The sequence below is a fragment of the Balaenoptera acutorostrata genome, chromosome 18, assembly GCF_949987535.1.
Source record: "Balaenoptera acutorostrata chromosome 18, mBalAcu1.1, whole genome shotgun sequence".
NCBI classification, from domain to species: Eukaryota; Metazoa; Chordata; class Mammalia; order Artiodactyla; family Balaenopteridae; genus Balaenoptera; species Balaenoptera acutorostrata.
This window is the reverse complement of record NC_080081.1, coordinates 57,343,191-57,356,389: the sequence shown is the minus strand read 5'-3', so window position 1 is coordinate 57,356,389 and position 13,199 is coordinate 57,343,191. Positions and strand designations below refer to the sequence as shown.

The 13,199-nt window shown below is 43.8% G+C and overlaps 1 protein-coding gene across 8 annotated transcripts in view; it reads left to right on the top strand.

Moving 5' to 3' along the window:
- ENOX1 (ecto-NOX disulfide-thiol exchanger 1) overlaps positions 1-13,199 on the top strand; it is a 614,655-nt gene that overhangs the window by 538,443 nt on the left and 63,013 nt on the right. For 7 of the 8 annotated variants that reach the window (XM_057532921.1, XM_057532924.1, XM_057532922.1 and 4 more), the window contains 2 exons: positions 5,191-5,298; positions 9,898-9,954. In XM_057532921.1, coding sequence (XP_057388904.1) covers positions 5,191-5,298; positions 9,898-9,954 — 165 coding nt within the window. The remainder of the gene's footprint in view (positions 1-5,190; positions 5,299-9,897; positions 9,955-13,199) is intronic. The other variant, XM_057532923.1, reaches the window with a different exon arrangement.

Here is a 13,199-nt window from a genome sequence, read left to right as displayed (position 1 = left end):
GTTTATTTGTTTGCTTTTTGGTGGAACATGGGGAAGAAATTACATAATTATAAATTCACTGATTGGATTTTCTTAGACTTTTAAGAAATATTCCCCTATAGATTAAGGATGGTATCTGGAACTTCCAGAGTAAAGAATCCAAATGTCTTAAGTGCTATTTTCCTCTGAAGATTTCATACACCCATATGTCTAGAACAATAAATTACCCAGTGATAGAGCCTCAGGTAGTTTTTGTTATTGTTCTCGTTTTGGCTTTTGTGTGTGTGTGTGTGTGTGTGTGTGTTTTGTTTTTCCTTTGTTTTGTTTTTTGCTAGATCGTGGCTTAATCTCGTAGAATTGGGAAAACCAGAGCAAGCATTCATTCACCTCTTTACTCATTCATTCATTCAGCACCTGCTGTGTGTTAGAGGTAACCCAGTTATGGACCCTACCATTGGTGGATGTAGGCTAGTTGGGGAGATAGCTATGAAATGTAATATATCATGTAAAAGTGCTTTTGGAGCATGGAAGTTAGAACAGCTAACTTTGCTTGGGTGATCAGAGGGGGTCTTTATTGAGGGAGAAACCAAGACCACTGCTTATAGTTGTGCGGGTTTTGCCCTGGACAAGGGCACCAGGCCAAATGGGTGAAAGGGAATGAAATCAAGCCCCTGCTCTCCTGCCCAACCATGCGCCTTAGTGAAGGGTCCTGTCTGACTAGAGGATGGGGCTCTTTTCTACCATATAAAGTCATCATATGGGTTGACGTTAGCCCGAAAACATTCTTTAAGTTGGCTTAAAAAATGAGTAGGAATCTGCCAGGCAGAATTCTGGGTAGTGAGCTTTTCATAGAGTCATGAAAGGACCTAGCATGTCTGGGGAAGGTCGACACAGCCAGTGGTTTGGATTTTATCCAGTAGAGATTGGGGGATCAATGGTATTTCTTAAGCACAGGAGCACTTTGATTCTTAGGTGGCCAATTTTCTCAGGAGTGTAGGGTGAATGACAGGAGGAAAAAGCAGATCCAGAAGAGAGACGCTCATCCTAACCATGACAGTGAAGATGGTTGGAGAGAAGGCAGAGGAACGGGCAGAGAGGTTGTGAGGGTGATGAAACGGCGGGCATGGACCTCAAGGTTTTAACTCCGGTTACCAGGGGAATAGAATTAGCCTTGTGGGGGCGGGGTGATAGTAAGCATAGTTTGAAACACTGTAGGGAAAGGGTCTGGTGGGCAGTAGGAGGGGGGGAGGCTGTGAGGTCAGCTTTGAAAAGCAGGAGCGCAGGAGCCGAGCCCGTGCAGTTGAAGCCGTGGGTGTGAACAGGATCGCCTGGAGAGAGAGGACATGCCAAGGCAAACAGAACCTGGCATCCTAGTTGGCGGTTAGAAAAGCAGCGTTAGTGACTTTAGTAAGAGCAGAGTCTGAGTAGGGTGCTCTGGACAGAAGCAACATTGAGCAGGATTAAATAAGCATTTAAAGAGACAGTGGTTTTCCTTCCCAGTTGCACATTAAAATTATCTGTGGAGGTTTTTTTAAAAAATATTATTGCCTGGGTCCGTCCCCTAGATATTCTGAGTTAATTGGTCTTCTGTGGGACCCAGGAATAAGTGTGTTTGAAAAGTTCTCCAGATTTAAAAACCACTACTCTTGACTCTCCCTTTAAGAAGTGTCAATAAACCTCAAAAGCTGGCAGACATGTGAGATGCATAAAACCCCAGGGGGTCAGAAAAGTACGAGATTTTTCAAAGATGAAGAATCTTTTTAAAAAATATATATAAATTTATTTATTTGGCTGCATCGGGTCTTAGTTGCAGCACACGGGGTCTTCGCTGAGGCACGCTGGATCTTTCGTTGCGGCTCGCGGGCTTCTCTCTAGTTGTGGCATGCGGGTTTTCTCTCTCTAGTTGTGGCGCACGGGCTCTGTAGTTTGCGGCACGCGGGGCTCTCTCATTGAGGCACACGAGCTCAGGAGTTGTGGCACGTGGGCTTAGTTGCCCCGTGGCGTGTGGGATCTTAGTTCCCCAACCAGGGATCGAACCCACGTCCCCTGCATTGGAAGGCGGATTCTTTACCACTGGACCACCGGGGAAGTCCCAAGGTGAAGAATCTTGATATTATTAGACTGACAGAGGTTAGAAAGTTGGATAATGCAAAGTGTTAGTGTGGGTGTAGGGTTCAGTTACTCATATAGCACTGGTGGGCAGGTGGGCTGGTACAGCCATTCTGTGACGCAGCTTTGGCAGTGAATTCCTCCGGCATGCCCCATGACCGGCAGCTCCACACCTGGATATGCAGCAGGGCAAGTCTCCCACAGGTCCACAGGGACAAGCCCTAGCATCTCCCACTACAGCCTTACACAGGGGGAGGAGAATTGGAGAGAATCCGAGGGGCCTTCACTGGGAGAGTGGAATAGGTATAAGTGGGTGGACATACCCCGTAAAATAGTATGCAACCACCAGAAGCAATAGTTAGATATATATACATATCAACATGGATCTTAAAAACATAGTAAACAAGAAATATGAACGCTGTCACTTACATACAAATGCATACTCGCAAAACAACAGTATATATTTTGGAACAACGCATTCAAATAAAAAAGATAGAAACCGTTGAAAGCTGTTGCCTACATATGAGAAGAAAAGGAACTGGGGATGATTCCTTGGAATCACACTTTTTTTAAATTTAAAAGTGTGATTCCAAGGAACAGTGAGAACGGATGGATGCTTACATGGGAAGTGAGGTCAGGGGAAAGGTGTGTGTGTGTGTGTGTGTGTACACGAGCGCACGCACGTTTTAATAGCATGAAGCAGTGTTGTAAATGTGTAGATGCAATGGCAGACCTAATGGAGTTCTCACTTCCCCTCTGATCTATTCACAGTGTTGGTAATAACAGCTGAGAGTTGTGTCCAAGTGGTTTTCCTTTCTTTGTCCTTTCCTCAACCTTAATCAAGTTCATTTGTTTGCTGTCGTTGCTATTCTTACTAAAGCAGTGTCTGCTCCTTTACAGACATACCAGAAAATTACAAGCAAAACTAACAGAAAGATCCATAAGCCCACTCACCCAGAGACAGTATCCAGATTCGTTGCTATGAATAGTTTGCAAAATTCAGTGAAACCCTTTCATAGCCTGAACTTTTCATGTGGAGAACAGTATATTATGAGTTAATTCTATGTCCAGAGACACTTGTGCAACTTCATTTTTAATGGCTGAATGGTGCCCCATTGTACAGATGCACCATCGTTACTGTAGCCAGTCCCCCTCTGCTGGACATCAGTTGTTTCTAAATTTTGCTACTTCGAGTGCTACAGTTGAGTGAACATAAGCTACCTACGTTTGAAGACAATTTCCTGTCCTTCATTTGGCTCATTTTTAAAGGAAGTTTGAGGAGTGGATTCGAAATTGTCTAATGACATAAAAATCCACTAGGCATCATGGAAGTCAGAGCACCAGATCCTCTCGGAACTGTTCTGGGGCTGGTTCTGAATGAGAATAAAGAAACAGGGTCGGGACTTCCCTGGTGGCGCAGTGGCTAAGACGCCATGCTCCCAATGCAGGGGGCCCGGGTTCGATCCCTGGTCAGGGAACTAGATCCCACATGCATGCTGCAACTAAGAGTTCACATGCCACAACTAAGGAGCCTGCTGGCCACAACTACGGAGCACGCCTGCTGCAACTAAGACCTGGTGCAACCGAATAAATAAATAAATCTGCATTTCAAAAAAGAAAAAAAAAAAGAAACAGGGTCATTCCCCACTGTTTGGAAATGGTCATTTTCATTACTTATCATGGTGCCAGAGTACAACACGGCCCCCTGGTTTCCACACTTTAATCAATTGGCGCACAACTGAATCACATAACGTGTGAAGGGAGCCCGTGTGGGATGTGTGTATTGCATCATATGTGAGTATGATACGGGCAGGTGGTAAAATAAGGGGCGCTGAGTGTTTTGAAAACTGCAAGGAAATCACTGTTTATGCTGGGGGACCAAAGTAGGTTCTTAATTCTACATCCAGCACCGGACAAGGGAACAAGACAAGCAAGCCCAGGGGTTAAGGCACAGTGTGTTTTTCTGAGTACTTCCTCCCCGACAACGTACTGCGAAACTAGCAGTTTTGAAGATTGAATTTAATCCTTCCACTTGGCAACCTGAAGCATCAGGAATCCAGTGCCAGTGTTTATTCCGGCCTTGATAGTTCAGAACTGGCCAGGCAGCTCTGCAGCCAGCTTGTCAAGCCCCGGAAGTCGCAGCCTTGGTGTGGAGACAGCTACCCTCGTGGCAGGAACGCACTGACATTCTCATGTCATTAGTGCAGCACTTGTCATGTGTGGGAGCAGAGGAAACAGACTTCTGTCTTTGCAAACTAGCCCTTTGTTGTCAGGAAGCTCTGAATAGACAGAGCTGCTTCCAGGGCCTGTTTTGAAGCTCTTGAATGTGTTCTCCAGCCTGTGTATATATTAGCATATAACCATGTTCCAAAGAATTAGTGCTGGGCAGCCCCATCCTCCTGGCAGGCCAGGTAAGCCCCCCCATGCATTACAGTTGACAGGGCAGGGGACGCTCAAGGCTTAACAGCAATCCGTGCAGTGGCCCTGCTTCAAAACAACAGTGCAGGCCATAGCTGAGTGTTTTGACAGCTTGTATCAGCAGTTTTCTCGACTGATATATTGATTGCAGTCTGGACTTCAGTCCTGCTGATCTAATAAAACATCACCATCATAACAGAGAAGGTAAAAGGCTCTTTTGTGCTCCCAGCCACCTGGTGAAGCAGCTTTACAGAGCTACTGTAAAGCTAGCTTTAGGGTCATATGTAAAATGATGTAACCTTGGACAAGTTGACTCATTATTTTAAGTGTTTTTATGATTTAATTTCTTCAGCTGTCAGTGTCTTAGTTTCTTACCACTATTCTACATATTTTTACAAATACGCATCTGTTTAAAGGAATATAAAGGTGCCTTCACAAACACTGAAACAAGCGTTGTGCATCAGTATCACAAACAGCCTGATACTGCGGCTTTAACTGCACACTCGTTACACTACGTGGGGGCGGGGGGGGTGAAACAGACATTTAAAAAGAGTCAACTGAAGTCTGGATTAAGCTTTAAGACACGTACAAACCTTTTCCTCGTGTTTTGGAATGGATGTTGTCAATATCTTACAGAATTCCATTGGCCTTCAATCCTACTTATCCTAAATATCCTTTTCACAGCAATTGCTGACCATCCAGGAGGAGTTAAACAACAAAAAGTCAGAATTGGAACAAGCAAAGGAAGAGCAGTCACACACACAAGCATTACTCAAAGTCCTCCAGGAACAAGTAAGTGAATGCAACAGCTCTGACTCGTGAATTAATTCCAACACTGACACATGCCTCCCCCGTGTTCGACACACATGCAAACACTGCTGCAGTTAATCTTGGAAATGACCAGCCTGGCCCCTCCCCACCTCTTAGCAGCTTTGCTAGGTAGAATTTATAATCTTCTCTCCAGCATCTCTGTTTTCACTCTGGTACCTCTTTAGACCACCCAAGTCCCCCAGCGATGTGTGAAAGTTTCTTCCAGAAGACAAATGAATTTTGATACAGTTTTAAAACATTGGCAATGCAGATAAACTTCACAGCAAGCAGCTCGTTTCCTCTTAAGCCTAATCGCAAGGAAAATGAGTTTAGCATAGCCCACTATCCTCCTGCAGACATCTGAATCAGAAGGACTGATTCATAACGACATTTTAAAAAATCTCTCCCCTGTGCATCAGGGCACTTATCTAACCAGGGTGAGCAACAAACCTTTTATGTGAAGTTTGTAAATCTGAACGTTTCATCCTGGCTTTCTTTGATACTAAAGTGTGGCCTGACGTTGATAAGTAGATTTGAAACTATTGTCTTACAGCGGGGTAAGATGGGTCTCTCGGCAGCTGAGTGAAATCTAGGCCCAGTATCTACATGCGAGAAGCTGAGAAAGCTCTTGAAATGCTTTCCCATTTCTGGCCTTCACATGCTGCCCATGATGTAATGAATGGCAAATGGAAGGGGAAAAAAAATCACATATAGTAACCGTAGCCCTTTGGGGGTAGTCAAATTTAGGTTGCTTTAAAATTCTCACTCACAGTGGTATATGAGGAGGTCCTTTGTACAACATAAATAACTTCAAAAGTGATATTTTTTTTAAAAAACTATGAAGTTGGGAGAGTATGAGCCTAGTCAGCTGTGACTCAGTCACTTTACAAGTGATTTTTAACTTTTTAATGGTTTGGACTCAAAAAAATATATTTTCAGTCCCTTTCCCCTAAAAGTATAAGTGAATTGTGAGGGAAAAGTGAAGATGTTAGCTTATAAGCTTTTATAGCTTTGGAGGAAAATGCTTTCTAAAGCTAATCGTTATCTTTATATGATTAAGATAGATTTAATAACTTAGACTGAGGCTTACATTATATGATTTTGGATAAGTTAGATTGAACTGAAAAAATGTTGATGACTAAATTCACAATGACCTACTGTCTAAGAGACCTGCCGTCGCTGTTCTTTCTTCTTTTACATTATTAAAAGGCTTTCAGCAAAGTAGAGCTGATTTGGTCCAGGTTTGCTCCTGATCAAACAGACATAGCTCTGAGCTTTGTTGTTTTACATTTTCTCTCTCTGCCTCCTTGATTTACTAGGATGAGGAGGGGTGAATTCCTTTCTCTAAATGACTCAAATCCTTTATTTTGATTCGAAGTCCAAACTCCAGTCATAAAAATAGATGCTAAGTTTTGCAGAATTCATTGCTATATCCTTGTCGTCATGGCATGCGTTTTTAAAGAGCAATGTGCGCACACGGGCTTTGGTAAAGCATCACACTTCACTCTCCATTACTTAAAAAAAAAAAAAAAGATAAATGGGGAATGTGAACGAGATTCAGAACAACTAAAATTATTAAAAACCTAGGAAATATGAATGGAAAGGAAGCATTTTTAAATCTGCTGTAGTCATGGGATGGCTCTTTTTCAAGCAAAGGCACCGAGAAGACATAAGCTTAAGAGAGCCCACAGCAGCCAAATGCATTTGGGTGCTGTTGTCGCCACCAGACTGTTTTCCCAAGAGCCCCTTGCCTGGTGCCCCTGTCATCCTTGTAGATGAGAGCAGGCAATGGACACGTTCCTTCCATCTCCCTGTAGCCTCCCGCCACACACAGACATACATTTAAAAACACACCTCTGCCGCTCTGAACAATGCCTTACAAAGCTTTCTTTGGACTTGTGTAGAGTAGGTATACATGCAAACACCTTTTCAGTGCCTGCATACATAGGGCCTAAACAGATGGCCTCACCCCCAGAGATTTGATTGGGCCTAGAGTCTTACTACAGTAAGTTCCCTACATACGAACCTTCAAGTTGAGAACTTTCGAAGATGTAAATGTGCGTTCGCCTGTCCAATCCCATAAGTTAGTTCACGTGTCTGGCGTACATTGTCACGTGCGTGCATCCTCTACAAGTGGTCGTGCTTTTGCATACTTTACTGTACAGTACTGTATAGAGTACAGTAGTACAGTATCTTTATTTCAAGCCCAGGATGTCCGGAAGCAAGCGTAAAAGCAGCCGTGATGGAGCTGGTACTACTGTACTTTTCAAGGTACTGTACTGTAAGATTAAAAATGTTTTCTTTATTTTTTGTGTTTGTTTTTTATGTATTATTTGTGTGAAAAGTATTATAAACCCATTACAGTACAGTACAGTCCTATATAGCCAATTGTGTTAGTTGGGTACCTAAGCTAACTTTGTTAGACTTACAAGCAAATTGGACTTACAGACGCGCTCTCGGAATGGAACTCGTTCGTATGTAGGAGACTTACTGTATTATATAGACACACACACACACAGGAAAAGATATACCCTTCTCTGAAGACTTGGAAGTTTGCTCTTTAAAGTGACTGCCACTTGATGGAAATCCTGAAAAGAAGGAACAGGTCATGAGGGCAGACGCTTACCATCCGTAGCCCTCAGCCCAGGGAAGGCAGGCTCATTCCCTAAGCTCTCTGTTTGCTAAGATGCAGCTTCACCAGGTCCCACCAGGTCCCACCAGGCCCCACTGGCTCCTGCCTTTCATTTCCTTCACAGAGGTGGTAGCTTCCAACACCTGGAGCCTGTTCCCAAGCCCAGGTATCCTCAGACAAGATGTTAGCCCCTCCGTCTGGAGGAGAGCAGCAGCTCCTGAGAGAGCAGGGAGCAGGCCGTTGAGGGCAGAGCAGTGGCTGGCCTGCAGCTTCAGCTGGCAGGAGACGGGGGGACCCGTGTGCATCCCTCAGAAGACAGCAGACAGACGGGGAGCGAGATGAGAGAAACACACACACACACACACACACACACACACAGCGGAACGAAAAGGTAGTATGGAGCAGGACGATGGAATTTACTTAAATGGGTGGAGAGCGACGGCGTGTTTGCACTGGGAAACATGTGAAGGTGGGAAAGCCTTCAAGGACAGAGTCCATTACTTCCGATGGAGAGTAACAAAACCTTCTTCTGAGCCAACCCCGCTCTTCACTCCCAGAAGCACGAGTTACAAGGTGGGACAAGCAGAGAGCGTTGATGAAAAGGAGAAGATGAGGAACACCTATGAAAGGAAAACCTTAAGACAGGAAAACAGAGAGGGGTTTTTAAGTCCCTTTGTGCCCTCTGGTAACAGATGGCACTCCTGTCACTGAGGCGCACTTGTTCTTCTCGTGCGTATCACACATTGCCCGTGCTCCCTTGTCTTTGTTATGCGTAGAAACATCAGTGGTGTAGCCCCAGAGAACACAGGGCAGCACGCCTCTTTCTCAAGCAGCACGATGTGGAGGTGAGTCTTAATCTGCTGCACCGGCCCACAGTCAGCTGCCCCACACTCAGCTCCTTCGTGTCGCCGTTGCTTTGGCAGAGCCTCTCTCTTGGCACGGAGAGCATGTGGTTTTCTTGCTGAGGGTCTGAGATCGCCTGACAAAAATCAAAGCAGCTTTCATTTTAACATGTACAAAGAGCCCGAAAGAACCAACATTTGAATCAAACACATTGGTGGTGCATTTATTTTCTTTCAAACTTTAAGCACTTATATCCCACCATGAATATTTTAGGCATAAGAAAGAGGATGCAGAAGATGCTGCTTCCCAAGCATAATAAGCCAGGAAGAAATACCGGCAAACAGCTGCAAGGCCTGCTCCCCTTTGCCCTTATTCTCTGTCTTCATGTGTCTGCTTCAAGTCAGGCTAGGATAAAATGCCAATTAAAGGTTGCCAGAAATCTCCCGATAACTGTTACTCCTAAGCCTCCTGAGGGAGAGGCATTTTCAGATGTTCACTGTTAAAAATCTCATTTGAGAAATAGCTTTTCTTCTAATGCCTCGGTGACCAAGGAGATGTGTTCCCAATTCTTCCTTTCCAAAAAAAAGCAAATCATCTTCTTTTAGACCTCCAGAAACCATGTTAGTCATTCAAATAGGTTCTCAAGGAGGACACGTACAGTGCACTGCAGCATGTTAAAACAAGGGGAAACACATAATTCTCGAATAATTGTTAGCATAACGTCATTTAGCTGGTGGCAACTTGCAAACACTGCAGGGTTTAAATTAATAGCAATACAACGAGGAAATGAAATCATTTATTCTTAAGAATGAATTTTATGCATTTTATGCCTATGGAACTGCTTTCTATTTTTATTATTTAAAAATAATGACCAAGGCCCATTTATTTCTTGCCAGCCATCGGGTTTCATAAAATACTGGTCTCAAACTGGTTTCAGTAAGACTCAATAGAATTATGTGCTCCATCTGTTTTTTTCTTGTTGGAAGTTTCATAAAGTGCAGCCTCAGATAAATCAGGGTTAACAGGATGATATACACTTAGTAGATAATGCTTACTTATTCATTTGGGTTTTTTTGTTTTGTTTTGTTTTTCCTTAAAATCTGCAGTTGAAGGGTACCAAGGAGTTGGTCGAGACCAATGGCCACAGCCATGAGGACACAAATGTAGGTACCACAAACCTGGTGTTTGCTCTTCTTGCTTGGTGTTGGTTGAATGCCCACGAGAATGTGGCACTTTTTAACACAAAGGAAGTCAGAAGCCCTGCATCTCAGCGGCTTATTACGATTACTAATGTGTGGTTTGGCAATAAAATATGGTAGGTACTGTTAGCTTAGGTTACCAAATGTCGACATAGAAGTACTTGAGCTAAGGTCTATCGTAAAAATTCTAATCTCAGTGAATTTATTCGAGCCCTTTATATTTTCAAAGCTATAGACCAATGAGGTGTTGGGAGGGCAAATGGAATGAGACTCAACAGGGTAATAAATTGTATATTGCATGCGTATTTATCAAGTTTGCCTGGCAATGAAGAGGGTAGTGAAATTGCTGCTATGCTGAGGAGGTTTCAAAGCAGACCCCTTCTCCCAGAAAAGCCCTTGAAAGCGTACCTTTCTCTGTTTCTGACCCTGATCGGTTGCATGGAGCATCTGTCCTCTTGAGACAGAGTCTGATGGTACAGGATCCCACTTGGCACTCTGCTTCCTCCTTGGTGTACCTTGAATTTCCCAGTATTAGTCAAGTACTCTCTTCGCCTTGGAAGTTCTTTAGTCTCAGGTGAAATAGTACACCATGTAGATCATTGTCTCTCCATATGTTGGATGGTTTTGTTTTCGCCTTTTTTTAAAATCTCTTTGATAACTGTATGTGTTTGACTATCCTCTTCATAGAAAATGCTTACTAAGCAGTTCTTTTCACATAACACAGAATCAGACATGGTAATGAATGCCTGATTAAGCTCGAGCGAGGAGAAATTATACATTCCATGTTCACTCTTGTTTTAATTATATACAGCAGAGACCCTGACATTCCGAGTACCAAAAAATCCCTCTTAATAACTACTGTTCCTACCAAACAGATATTTAACATATGATGCTTATTGAGAACCTACTGTGTACATGGGGCTCTGCTAACTGTGGGAGGGGGTGGTTAGAAAGAAATATAAGGCTTGGTGTCTGCCCTCAAAGAACTTACAACAAAAGGCTGATGAACTAAGGGACACGTGGGCAGGCAATTTACAAGATGTGATACGTGTACAGGAAGGTGAGGCAGCTGTGATGTGATGTAGTTTGAAATCTGAACTTTGCTGCTTATTAGCCGTGTCAGCTTGACAAGTTACTGAACCCCTCTGAGCTTCATTTTCTTCATTTGTAAAACTGACTATGCAGCCTACCTCAAAAGCTTATCATGATGTAATGAGCTAAGGCACATAGAAATCTTAAGGTGTTGTTATTATGGTTTCTCTGTGCTGGATACTCAAGAACGGCTCCTGGATCTGTGGGATTTGGGTTTGGCTTTGAAGAATACATAGGACTGAGAAAGCAGAAAGTTAGGGAAGGAAGCCATTCACCCAGAGCTCTCCATAGGCAACAGTGTGACCTAAGTAGTGTTTGTCTTCCCGCTCCAGTATTTCATTACCCCATCCTTACCCGAAAACCCCTTTTCAGGATCCTGTTTTCCAGAGACACGCTGCTGCCACGTTTTGAAACTTTCATACGCACCCCCCCCCCCAGAGTCAGTCCCTCTGTGCCTTCCAAGGAAGCTGCTGTCTAATCCAATAAGCCAGACAAAGTGGCAGTATGTCTCAATTTCCTGATCTGTAAAATGGGGGTGACATTACCTCCCTTTCCTTCCTTCAGGTTTACTGTGAGAAGCAAATGACATCACTGATGCGGAAGCACTTTGTAATCGTGAGGTTCTAACTACATGGGATGTTGTTAGGATTACAAACTGATCTGCTGATTGAATTCAGTTAGATGCTACGTGGAAAGATAGGCCGGACACAATATCTAGCCTGTAGGCTCTTTCTTGAGAAATGTCAAAAGGTATATATTGTTAAGTGGAAAGTGTGAAAAGAGATCATCTTTAAGGTCTGTTTGTCCTCTCTTAGAGGAAAGTTTTTAACATTTAAAAATACCTCTCTAGAATCCATGACGTGTGCTTTGTAATCAACCCCCAAAGATGACCGTTGAGAAATGGGGTTCAGTCAGGCCAAGCAGGAGACAGGAGCAGCACCTTGCCCGCTGGGGCGGGTTCGGGGAGAGATTTGTGGACTGATGGAGTCTGATAGCACTTGCCCAACAACTCAACTGGCCGCCTCCTCTCTCACTGCGCAGAGGGCTAGGCTCGTTTGTGCAACTCTAAAAATTGCCTATTCTTTCAAGGGTTTCCCAGTAGGTGGATTATTCACCTGTCCTTCTCTTTTCTGTCTGTCATGTTGTCTCCTTTGGGCAGTTTCCCCAGCACCTCCACTAGGTTGTGTGAAAGAAAAGAAACAAAGATCAGTTATTTTGGACACACAGTCGGAGCGCTAGCAAAATATTTTAAGATATTTTTAAATGTCTGAAATGAAGTCTACGTGTCATCTGAAGTTTTCACCAGCCCTGTGGTGGTGAAAGGAGAGGGGGCTTTCAAGCCAGACTGAGAGGGTTTGAATCCATTTTGATCACTGAGTAGCCATGTGACCAGAGCCAGTGATTTGACTTTTTTTTTTAAACTTTGGGTTTATTTATTTATTTTGGCTGTGTTGGGTCTTCACCTCTGTATGAGGGCCCTCTCTAGTTGGCGGCAAGCGGGGGCCACTCTTCATCGCGGTGCGCGGGCTTCTCACCATCGCGGCCTCTCCTGTTGCGGAGCACAGGCTCCAGATGCGCAGGCTCAGTAACTGTGGCTCATGGGCCCAGTTGCTCCACGGCATATGGGATCTTCCCAGACCAGGGCTCGAACCTGTGTCCCCTGCATTGGCAGGCAGATTGTCAACCACTGCGCCACCAGGAAAGCCCAGTTTGACCTTTTTGAACTTCAGTTTCCTCATCCAGCAGCGTACTAAGCGAAACCCCATATAGAAACACCTGGCCCAGAGTACGTCCTTGACAAGTATCAATTCCCTCTTCATGCATCAATATCAGCAGTATTCAATACAGTAGGTAGTACTTTGACAGGATGAATTTTAATGCAGATCATGAGCTTTAAAGCTTCTGGCCCAGAGGTTACTGACTGAGACATATAGATTTTTTTTCACCCTGATTATTCACATGCAAGGATAGGAACTGTGTACATTATCATTTATTAATAATAATTAGATAGTGGGCTGGTGCTGGCTTAGCTGGGTATTCTTGTGAGAATTAACAGTTGCTTTCTTAAAGCAATATATTTTATTGGAAAAGGAAAAGGTTTGTATGAAACTGGAAAA